Source organism: Alligator sinensis, unplaced genomic scaffold (genome assembly GCF_000455745.1).
Source record: "Alligator sinensis unplaced genomic scaffold, ASM45574v1 scaffold607_1, whole genome shotgun sequence".
Classification (NCBI taxonomy): Eukaryota; Metazoa; Chordata; order Crocodylia; family Alligatoridae; genus Alligator; species Alligator sinensis.
The window spans coordinates 3,240,972-3,253,087 of record NW_005841935.1 but is presented as its reverse complement, the minus strand read 5'-3'; the positions used below and the strand labels follow the sequence as shown (position 1 = coordinate 3,253,087).

Below are 12,116 nucleotides of genomic sequence, written 5' to 3'. Positions count from 1 at the left end.
TAGGGAAAGGAGTTATTAAAAATGAATTTACACTCTAAAGTCCATTTTTACAGTCCAGCATAGAGTCCTTACTGTGAATACAAATCAGTCTTTGTATGAACATATACACATTCAGGGCCTGCTGCATTTGGAGATTAACTCTGCTACGCAAATTTCTTCATTACAACATAGGCAGACAAGGTTCTCTGGGTGAATCTGAAATCTTTTATTAGACCATCTTTTCATTACAACATGGCATTCTCTTCTCAATCTTCTAGTGGAGATGGAGTATGTAGGACACCCAAATAAAAGGCAGTCAGAGAGCTAAGGCTGCTGGTAAACTCTGACCAGTGAATTGGGAAGTGTCCTATACCCTGAAGAGGGAGGGATCATCCAGACAGAGTACAGATAAGGGAGAAATGCAGTAGTCAAGTGGGATTAACCCCTTCTGCACACAGGCATTCTTGAGATTCAGTGCATAAAGCCAGCTCACTTTTTTAGGGATCCCAAAAACAGGATTCACTAGTTTGCAAGGGCTCTTTTACACTACCGTTATAGTCAGAAACCATTCTGCCCCAAAGTCGGTATAGGGTATCAGCAAATCTGACCTGTAACACTCACATTTCTTTGTACAATGAAACTACCAGAGAAACTGATGCATTTCTACACGAACCTGGAAGTCATCCAAAGATGGTGCAAACAACAATGCACTGATCTCCAGAATTAACTCTGTGAGAAACATGGGAAGATATGCTTCTTCTTCATCCTGCCCTCCGATCCCAGGAGCAGCCTGAAATAGTGTGAAAAAAATTACCCAAAGCAAGCAATAAAGAAATACATACACACTGTAGGTGAAAGCAGGGTGCGAATTAAGAGGGAGCCTGGGGGGGAGGGGCTGAACCCTCCCATGAGAGATGAGTGCCCCCCTGTAAGATTTGAGAATCATAACCTGGGGGGAGAGGTGGGGGCCCTGATCAAATTGCTCCTTCACTTAGGTGGACTTCTTAATCAACGAACAAGTTTAATTTTTTTTGCAGACCACTCAAGAGTCAAAGTGTCATTCGAACCTGGGTGAAAGTTATACATAGCTTTCTGCCTGTGGCCTCACACTTTTCAGATATGTAACAAAAGAAGAGTGGAAAAGCCTAGTTAAAAAGAACAAAACAAACAAACAAAGTGGAAGGGCCTTATTGGCAAATGCATGGCACAGACACAACAGTTTTGGGCATTTTAACTAATTCTGTAGCCAATGGGAAAAGTTGTTGGAAAAATAACCTATGTAACCTAAGGAAGCAGAAGGACCAGATTTCTTAAGTGGGCAGTAGATAACCTGTGTAACCAAAGGAAGCAGGGGGCTACAACAGATTTGATTTCAAAGTGCGCAGTAGGCACTCTGGAACAGTTTCACCACACCATAAACATGATGAAATTTGGGAAAACCAAGGACATGATAGACAGACAAACATCCTGAGAGGGGCAAAAGACCATGCCATTGTCAAGGTGAGCAAGGGGAAGAAGGGGAGCAGATCATGCATAAGAGAGCAAGCAAAAATGAGGACTGTGGACTCCGCCCCACCTACAAAGAAGAACTGTGGATCCCGGAGACTCTTGAGTGCTTGGCCAACGGCAGGGAGATATTCTGTCTTCAAAATTATGTAAGATAGTGGTGCCATGCCATGTTCCCAAGCACTGCTTTGGGTCAAGTGGGTGCGGCTGGCATGGCTCCTGTCCGACCCAGCCACATGTTGGGGACTCTGGGTTGGGCAGGAGCCATGCAGACACTTCAGCTACACTCACATGGTTCAGCCTAAAGCAGTGCATGGGAAGAGAGTACAACACTGACGCCTGTTCCCCTGCCAGGTCCTAGACCAGCAGAGCCCAGATAACTTGCGACTCCTGGCTCTTTTCTGCCTGCACCCCCTCCCCGACCAGTGTACAGAACATTACCTGAGCTTCAACTCACCAGATACAGGGCTGGAGAGGCAAGGAGACAGCCTCACTGGGCAGAAGGCTGACCAGGATCTCAGCACCCCATGGCTTCGAGCTTACATTGGGGGTTGGCAGGTGGGACAGGGTGGACTGGCCAGGGAAGGGAGTGGCTGCTGCTGCAAGTGGCTGGCTTGGGGGAGGGAGAAGGGCAAACAGCACTGAAAGCCAAGGCAACCATGGGCCAGATACAATTCTCCTTCAGAAGAGCAGCTGCGAGCCAGGTTAAATCATTTGGCAAGCTGAATCCAGCCTGAGACCATATTTTGCCCACCCCTAATGTAAGGCTTATGCAGTTTCTGTTGTGTTTTAACATAGGCAAAATTTTCTGTTGTTTCTTTGTCTTGTGCTTAAAATTGTTAATTGCTGTACTCAATAAACACTCTCTTCAGAAAACGGACTATTCTTGTCCAAGCCTTTTTCATTACTTCAGTGCCACCACCTAGATTCTAATGTTAAGTTTAGGGTAAAAGGCCTGATTCCTCAATCCCACTAAAGTCAATGGCAAAAGTTATATTGGCCTCTAAAAGACAGAATCCTTCAGGAGTAAAGCCTCAAGACTAGGTTCTTCTGAAAGCAGAACTACAAATGTTCATTAATTGGGCTGTGAAACATAAACAAGAGCTAAGCATTTTTGTTTCTTTACATTGCTGGAAATACTATAGAAGACAGATTACAGACAACAGTGCACTGCATCACAGTAGTAACATTTGCAGGACAAGACAAGGCTAAGTGCTTTCTATGACAATAGTAAATTGTCAAATATTCACTTACTAACATAAATAATTTTCAGCCTCAATTTAAAATCAATATATCAACAAACAAACTTGTGATTTCAGGCTAAGGTTACAGCTGGTGGGATCTGGTGGGTATTTAACACTTTTACAAAAAAACAAGCCATTTTAGTCATCACAGTCTGAATCAATATAAGCATTTTCTTTTTTTTTTTTTTAATGAAATTACCTTCTTCTCAGAGACTTCATTTTTTAACTCTGTGTTCCATTTCTGTATGACATGTGCAGCAGGTGTTCTTTTTAATTTTTCAGTGAGGTAGTTCAAAAGGGAAATAACTGACTTTACTGCCAGGACATGCATTGTATTCACTATTAGGTAGTCAGCAAGACGGATAAAGCTAGAGGGACAGAAGAAAAATGTTCATTTCTTTATCACCTTGGATGCATGTCAGAAGGTTCTGTGGCAAAAGCATCTGATTTGGGGGAAAAAGTTCTGCATTATACTTTCAAAGGGCTGATTCCTGAAGTCCACATTTGTGCGTTGCTCAGGCAGAACTCCCACTGAAACTCAAGGAGCCTTTTGCTTGAGAAGGGGTACATTTAAAAAATCCACTGGGGAGGAGGGGAAGGAGAGATGGGGAAGGGAGGTGGCTGCCAGTGTCAGAGGAAATAGAGGGAGAAAGGGAGAAAGGAAAGTGCAGAGAGGGCTGTGAAGGGGATCAGTGGCATGGTACAGGGCAGAAAAGAGGATGTATCAGGATGAGCTGCTTGCTGCTGATTCCCAGTGCCGCAGGCTAGATCCAATCACTTTGGGAGCTGGATCCAGTCTGCAGGCTGCGAGCTGAGCACCACTGGACTATAAACATCATGGAACAGAATATGAATTATTTCATACTTCTATAATAAACTGAAAAAACTGGTAACAGATGACAGATCAACACCCCAGATTGAACTCCCCATAATTTAGGCTAATTTTAACACAGTTCAATCAAAGCCCCTCCTTGTTCCCTAGTTCTTGGGGTGCACTTGTTTGCTCTGAGCAACTCAACAATTTATACATACAGGTTCCCCTTGGTTTATGCGGGCTCTGTATGTGCAAATTCACTCTTATGTGATGACCCTTTTTATACCAAAAATGTGTTATATGCAAGGTGAATTCACTCTTATGCACTCAGTGTGGTGGAAGCCCACAGTCAGCTACTCTGTACAGTGCATTGTGGAAGTGACACACCAAAATATAGTCTCCTGTGTGGATCTGTGCTCCTTGCTCATTTTCTGCGACGTGTTTCTGTAGTTGCCATCCCCATTGTGGTAACATTCTCTACCACCCTGTGCTTGTGTGTACTGCCTGCTGTTGGTGAGTACCAAAACTGTCTTGTAAAAGTGATAGAAATGGGCCTAAGGGTCAGTACAGTCAAGGTCTTGGAATGTATCCCTATTTGTTATATTGTAAAGTGGGTTCCCTTTATGCAAATTCAAATTATGCACCCTTTTCCAGAAAGCACATATAGCATGAAGTGAGGGAAACCTGTATCTTTTCAACAACTGATTTAATCTGACTCCATATGGACCTCTTCTTTCATTTTTTTCATGACATGTTGATATTACCAATTAAATTTTGTTTCTTAGTATGATACATTTTACTGGTAAGGGAAAGATGAGCACAAAGGTGTATCTGCTATACTGTACGTTCGTCACAGCTACCGATTCTGAAAATGACCCTGAAGCACTGTGGCAAGGATTTCTGCATATGGTATTTTAATTGGACCATCAGATAACCTGATGCAGAATGACTGATATTCAAAGCTTGTTTAACTTTACCTCAACTGTGCAGTTGGTCCAATAAAAAGCATCACCCACAAAAACCTTTGCCTCTTGTTATTCTTGGACCATCACAACTACATCACTCCGACACTACCTGAAGCACAGGAAATATTAGTACCAAAACATCATACTTTCTAATATGTTAGAGCAGTGATTCTCAACCAGAGTCCTGTGGAACCCTGGGGTGCTTTGGAATCCTTCCAAGAGTGCCACACAGGCTAAGTACAGACATTTGGGGGGGTTAATCAGGTTCAAAATGGCCACCCGAGTTAAACTTATCTTGTCCTGGTGCCAACCTTACATTTACAAACCTGGTCTCAGTGATCAGAAATCAATCAAAACCTCTAACTATACAGAAGTTCCATGCATACAAATTGGTCTAAAAACTGTGGAACCTGATGTAAGATAAATCTGGATCTCTGTAGTAACAAACTTACTTGATTTAGGTCAAACCGGTGCATGGATGGAACTTCTGTACACTTTCCCAGTGCAGCCCTGGGGCTGCACTTTTCACAATCCCCCACCCTGAACCAGGCTATTTTTTGCCCCCCAGCCCATGCCCCCTCCATTGAAATCAGCCAGACCCCCCAACCCCTATCCCACAATCCACTCTGGGTGTCACCACTGTCAGAGTCAAACAAGTAAGTCCCAGTGGGAGAGGAGCAGGAGGGATAGGGGTGTAGGTTCATGGGACAGGGGGTAAGGAGGCTAAAAATAGCACCTGGTCCTCCAAAGCCCCGCCCCCCCAAGGCCCTATGAGTCCCTCTGATCCTGCCAGACTTTCATAGACCCCAGCAACACCCCACAGATTGCACTTGTCCCCCCATCCCCTGATTGCTCCCATGGGTCCCACCTGCTTCCTGCCCCACCGACCCATGGGTCACACCTGCCCCACTATCTCCCAGTGGACCTCTGATCCTCCCTGGCCTACTTGCCCCCAAACCCTCCTGCTAGCCTCCCCATCCTGACTTCCCTGATATCAGGCACCCATTTTGAATAGATTTAACCTCCTCCTGCTGCATGTGAAAACCATGAAAGCTTGGACAGTGTACAAAACAATGGCTGGGGCAAGACTGGATTGTGGTAACAAGACTGCCACAAGAAAATCAAACTCCACTAATGGCTTGCAACCCATTAGGCATCAAGACACTGGAGTGCTTGTAGTACCCAAAACCAGACCCATGCCATAAAATAATAGAAGTGGTTAAAATTGTTGGCAGAGACCTGACCCACTCATCACATGTGTGTATACCTAAGAAAGCAAGAAAAGGCTGAGCCAGTGAAGGCAAGGAAGCCACCTATACATTTTAATTGACCTAGCAGCTAAAGAAAACAACAAAATAAATATTCATCTCAAGAGAACCCTGTAAAAGGTGCACTGAATATAGGAAAGATGCCCTGTACATGACAAACACACCCTGCTTACATTTCTCCAAACAAACATTTAATGTATAAGGTGTTACAAATGTCTGGAGTTTGGGAAACAGACCATCATCCATACAAGCTACTGCAGATTTGCCCGACTGATGTACAAATACCCCAAAACAGGTTTGGTGCCCCCTCTAAGGATCCTGTTGGACTACTCAGACCCATCACCTTTAAACTGACCTATAATTGCAGGGGCTGCAGAAAAAACAGAGTCTTCACACCTAGACAAATCCAGAACAGGAGCCAGGCATTTAACAGTTGTGTTATGATGATCAACCTTTTCCTCCATGTTCGTTTGGACTCTAATTGGCCAACCATCAAGGAAAAATGCTTTGAAGCTATACAATTAAACAGTATAAAAACTAAGCAAATTTGCCAGCAAGGTGTGTGCAGTCCAGACCAAGCCATACTGCCACCCAGCCAACAAGTGATGGACCCACGCTTTGAGGTGGTACAAGAACTACTTCCTGCCTGCATTGGGTAAAGATCTTTTTTGCAGCTAAGATAATACTAAGGACTAAATAGCTCATTTTATATTGGGAAAGTATCTTTTTCTGTTATTTAGTTTTGTAGCTTATTGGAAGTTATTAAAACAAGTCTTCCTGCTACTCATCAACTGAGTGATGTGTCAATTCTCAGAGCACTAGGTTTAAAAATCTGCTTTCTAAATGTAACGCCCCCCGCAAGCCTCCCCAAATGTCTTTACTTAGTCACAATGCTAGCACTGTTAGGTGTGCAAACATAATTCACAAGATAAACCCAGAAATTTCAAGTAGGAATCCACAGGCGATTTTATACATGACTTCAGAGGAGGATGGGGTGGGGGCATTTTAGTCAGTGCAGTTCTCAGGAGCCACTCAAATTAAAACACTCACAGCGTCTTGTGTATTCAGCATCCTGTGCTCCAAAATGGCAGTGGGGGGCGCTTTAAACTGGTGTCCAAAAAATCAGCCATAGGAATGAATGGGGTTGACCTCTTGTCAGAAAAATCTCCATTGGAATGAATGGGTTGACCTGGTGTCCAAAAAACCATCCATGGGAAATAATGGGTTGATGAGGTATCTGAAAACTTCCCTTAAGAATGAATGGGGTTGACCTGGTGCCTGAAATTCTTGCTGCCCGGCTCTTTCCTCCCCATTTCTTGCCCAGTGGGCAGCCAGGCTGGGAGGCACAGAGGGGCTGCTCCACCACCAAGGGATTAAGCCTCCAAAAAACACACCCCCTCCCCACAGCCAGGCTTAAGTCTCCTAGGTCGAATGGTCATAAACTACTACAAGACCATTTCAGGCTGGACATAAGGAAGAATTTCTTTACTGTCCGAGCCCCAAAGGTCTGGAACAGCCTGCCACCGAAGGTGGTTCAAGCACCTACATTGAAAACCTTCAAGAGCAAACTGGATGCTTATCTTGCTGGGATCCTGTGACCCCAGCTGACTTCCTGTCCTTTGGGCAGGGGGCTGGACTCGATGATCTTCCGAGGTCCCTTCCAGCCCTAATGTCTATGAAATCTATGAAAGTCTCCCTGGCTTTCACCTCCCCCATGTATTCAGTGCCTCCTCACCCCGCTGCTTTAAAGTTAATGGCAGTTAAAGCACCCCTGCCATCATTTTGAAACACGGGGATGCTGAATACACACGACGCCAAGGCTCCTGAAGCATTCTAATTAGAACACTCCAACAGACTCTGCTAATAGAGTCTACTCCAATGCGTTCTAATTAGAACGCATTGGAGCGGGCATCGGGCATGTGCATAGGTGCAGCATAGTGTTAAAAATAAACATTTTGATCTGCTGTAGTCTAAGTTCTTTGCAACAGAAGATTTGTTGAATTATTTTTCCATAGTTAAAAAAAGGAAGTGAAAACAAAGAGCTGGCATTTTCCTATTGGTGCTCTGAGTCTAACAATGGGGATATTGAGTCTAAAAAGGTTAAGAACCACTGTGTTAGAGTGAACTGTTATGAATTTGTCAAAGCACTGCATTTCAGCAGAGACTGCTCTTCAAAACAACTTCTGCCTTGCAACACTGAGAATTGCTGAAACTAACATTTAGGCACTCTGCTGCCTATTGGAATCCAAATTAGGTTGGTTCCCTGTACAATGTATGTGAAGAGTCATACATCTGAGACAGGTATACAGTAAACCAAGTAGGGGGCACTTAAGCTAGGCCATAGGAAACCCTGCTAACTTTATCCATCTCCATCCATGAATCTGGCACCTCCCTCTGGGCTGCAGGGAAGTAGTTAGCCATTAATTTATTTCCAGTGTTCACTGGAGCGTGAAGAAGAGTCTAGCCCTCTCCTCTTCCCAGGTGAATGCTCTAACCACCAGGCTAGGGTGTTATGCTCATTCACATGAAAAGTAGAATAGTTTCAGAAAGAAAGTTTGAAAATCCCTGTCCCAGAACATCCTGGGGATTGACGATTCACAAGCAAGGGAAGATGGAGATGCAGGTAAAAATCCTCTCAAACAAAAGAAAAAATTACACTTTGGCCTCCCATATCTTAGATAAGTAAGTTATTGACTACAACCAAAGAGAGTGGGTGCTCTTCCTCCTCCTCCAGCCCTGTTTGGTGCAGAGTCCTATGAATTAGAGATGTTCTATAAATGCTACTGGATAGAGCCTTGCAAACAGCAAAGGCAAAGAAATATCAAATTTGTGGATCATAACTGAGCTAAATTGGGAGCTAGGTCCTTAGTTGCACAGCACTGTCCAGGAAAAGTGGTTCTGGGCATGCCCAGGAGCAGACAATTAGATGGTTAGTGAAGCCTAAAACTGGTAGAAAAGAACTTGGCTGTGTGCCAACATTTGTGGCTACCAGGATTAGGTGGCACCTGAGCATGACCTCTGAGGGTGTAAATTTTGGTTCAACAGGAACAGAAAGACTGTATGTGCTTAAGTCCTTTTCTGGATCTGGCCCTAGTTGCTCTACAATGAACATATCAAAGTTGTTCAAATATTCCAGGCAGCCTAATCTTCAAGGTGTACAGGGATGCAATACATCTATAACAAATCCCCGCCACTGACAGTCCTCATAATACACTACTGCACTAAAGTTTACAGGATTTGCCCAAACTCTTCCTTCCACCGCTTTTTCTATTTCATACTCAGTTTCAAAGGTTAGCATCTGAACAGTCACTCAAGACCAAAAGGAGAACATTGATGCCCTGTGGCCCTGAAAATGTTTATATTCTGATAAAGTCTAGATATTTTTGAGTCTTGCAAACCTTTAAAAGTCAATGCTGTTTTACTACATGAGACCTTGCAGGCATAACAATATTCACTTTGTGTTCTCATATCCACTAGCCAGTTATGAAACACAACTTGAACTCTTGACTCAAATATGTTAAAAAATTATAACATCTGTTACTCTCATTTATAGTATGAGTACAGCACCAAGAGTGGGACAGATGCTTTGAAGACAGGTATAAATGCAAGATACGAAAACTTGGCTCTATTAAAGCTAATGGCAAAACTCCCACTGGTTATATAACAGTCAGGATTTCACCCATGCTTCCCAAAAAACAAATACTAGTGGTTTTCAAACTGTGTTCTGTGGAGCCCTGGGGTTCTGTGATAGGTATAAGGGGTTCTGCAAAATGTTTGGGGCTAATGGTAGAGTGGGCTGGGAGGTGGTATGCCACCACTGTTTGGCCAGGATGCCTGGCTCCAAATCAGTCTTTAGAATAAGGGGAGGGGTTCCGCAACAAAAGTGGCATGAAAGAGTTCCATGACTTCAGGACCACTGGTGCATACTATGAGCTAAGTTGTGGTGTTTCCAAAATCTTTCCATATGGAAAAAATGTGTAGCTGCAATGCCTAGGAGCAGATCAGGAAGATTATGATGCTCTGAGCTAGAGAGAAGTCCCCGGATGATATCAGGGAGTGATAAAAGACCCATGCCAGAGAAGACAACATAAATGGAGTAGTGAAAAAGCCTGATTTGTGGAGCACATGTTGAAGAGAGGGAAGGAACCAGAGAGAGCTGTACGGGTAGGGTGGGGAGTCAATGGAGGGACTCTAGTGCAGGACAGCTAGATTCAGACTTCTGAAGGCTTAACTATTTCCTTACCATCTCTTGAAATTTGAGGTCTCAGAATTCATGGCAGATAGTAATGGGGTGAAACCCCCACCTTCAATCTGCTTCCTGTACACCCCAAAGGCACCCTACCAGAGGCAGGTTTCCCCTGTGCAGGCATGGGGCAAGAAAGGCACAGAGCTGCCTCCTCAAGACACCCTGACAAATTCCAGCATTAACATATGACTAGGAGTAAGTGGGGAATCTAAAGGGCAGATCTACAATACTGGAGATTTAAGGCTGTGCTATAGCTCTGAAAAGTTTCTGTATCTTAGGTAGTCCTTAGAAATAAATGGCACTGGGGCCCCACAATCCATTTGGGGAGCCCAAGATCAGAGCGACACAAAGATGGTTTATAACCACCATAGCCGCATTAGAGGACTGCAGACATAACAAAGAATCTCACCCATAGTCCTCTGCAGGGAAGACACGGAACAATAATGCAAGTCTACCTGGAAACATGTTGCTTGAAAAAACCTTAAACCACCTACACTGTAATTATGTGCATACATACTACCTTAAGGATATACAGTTTTCTTATTCCAGACTAGTTAAAACAGACACCCCAGCTAATAGTGTTGCAGAACAGAGAATACAGTCTCTGAATGCTTCATAGAATAACATAATAAAAAGGAATGATGCACAGGAAAGCTATCTTTATTGTTCTGTAACTAAAGACAAAGGTAATAATATTCTTAACCTTGTATTTTTGGTTCTTAATGGATTGCTCATAGAGATCAAGACAGAATTTTCCCTTATTTGTACTGCAAAACTGGCCAGGGACATTAGAAGGGTGTTGTTTGTTTCCACTGACTCGTTATTTTATTTCAGATATTCTTTGGTAAGCACCAATATTCATTGAAACATGAGATATTTAGCCTTTGCTAAGGAATAGACTAATTCATAGATATCCTGATCTGGTATGCAAATTTTATTTCCTTTTTGTGAGCCCACTACATACCAATATAGTGATTGTAAGGAACACTAAACTTAAACTAGTATGAAATTATTTGAAAAGAGAGCATGAGAACAGCAGCTACTAACCAGGTTAGCCTTCTACAATGAGACCTTTTGCTGGCCTGTTCTGTGTAGGTCATTTTGTCAGTCGATTCGCCATATAATTCTCTTTCAAAATGAGGAAGACTAAGCGTAGTTGAAGTTGCTAATCCAGTTGCCACAGAAATCTGGTCTGCATGGGAAATATACAAACCTATGTTAATGAAAATACTATGAACACTGTAACAACAGGTGTGTAACTGGAAATTCTAGAACTCTGTAAAAGCATTGCTCAAGTGGTTCTGTCTGATCTAAATCAGAAACAAAGGCCTAGTGGGTTTTTTATATGAAAAAAAAATCTAAAGACAAAACCAAATCAAACAAAATAAACTATACAGAGGGACCAGAAGACTGCGCAAGACTTTTTGAAACAGATTATGCTTTAAATATATAAATACACATATTTGGTTTTAAAATAAAAAATATGAATATAGTCATGGGTGCACCTTTTTTGGTATATATCCATTTTTCTTGAATACAGCAGATGCCACATTTAAAATATTAACAGCCTCCAACAATTGTTCAGGTTATTTTCACATATGTCCATTCTACAGTAGAAGCATGCCTTAGCAAGAACACTCCCAAGCACACCCTGCCCACTCACTCCTGCTTCCATATTCCAAACCCAGAAATAAACCAGTGAAGACACTAAGGGCACATCCAGATGAGCGCAGACATGCAGTATGTGGTGCTGCAGGCCCATCTGCAGCACCATATACTATACATGCAGGCATTTGCCATGCTGCTACTTTGCACCGTGGGTGGGTTTTTTGACCCTGAGAGATCCCAGCCTAAAAAAAGCAGGGCAGCACATGTGGCGACAGCACGTGCCACCCCAAACCAGAGCCTGGTCAGCCAATGTCATGCTCTGGCTACCGACCAGGATCCCTGATGCAGAATCACTTCAGCTCCAGCTCCCAGAGGCCCCCAGGACTTCAGGTAAGGCTGCTGAGGCCAACAAAGTTGCTGGCCCCAGCTACCCTTACCCCACCCGGGGTAATGTGCCAGGTGGCACAAAGTGTGCCACTGCTACTT

The 12,116-nt window shown here is 43.4% G+C and overlaps 1 protein-coding gene across 1 annotated transcript in view; it reads right to left on the bottom strand.

Annotated features, from left to right (window-relative positions):
* Positions 1 to 12,116, bottom strand: part of DNAH6 (dynein axonemal heavy chain 6) — a 282,667-nt gene that overhangs the window by 249,565 nt on the left and 20,986 nt on the right. Inside the window, exons 8-10 of the mRNA XM_025199101.1 lie at positions 11,070 to 11,214; positions 2,929 to 3,097; positions 653 to 769 (exon numbers count right to left, since the gene is read on the bottom strand). Coding sequence (XP_025054886.1) covers positions 653 to 769; positions 2,929 to 3,097; positions 11,070 to 11,214 — 431 coding nt within the window. The remainder of the gene's footprint in view (positions 1 to 652; positions 770 to 2,928; positions 3,098 to 11,069; positions 11,215 to 12,116) is intronic.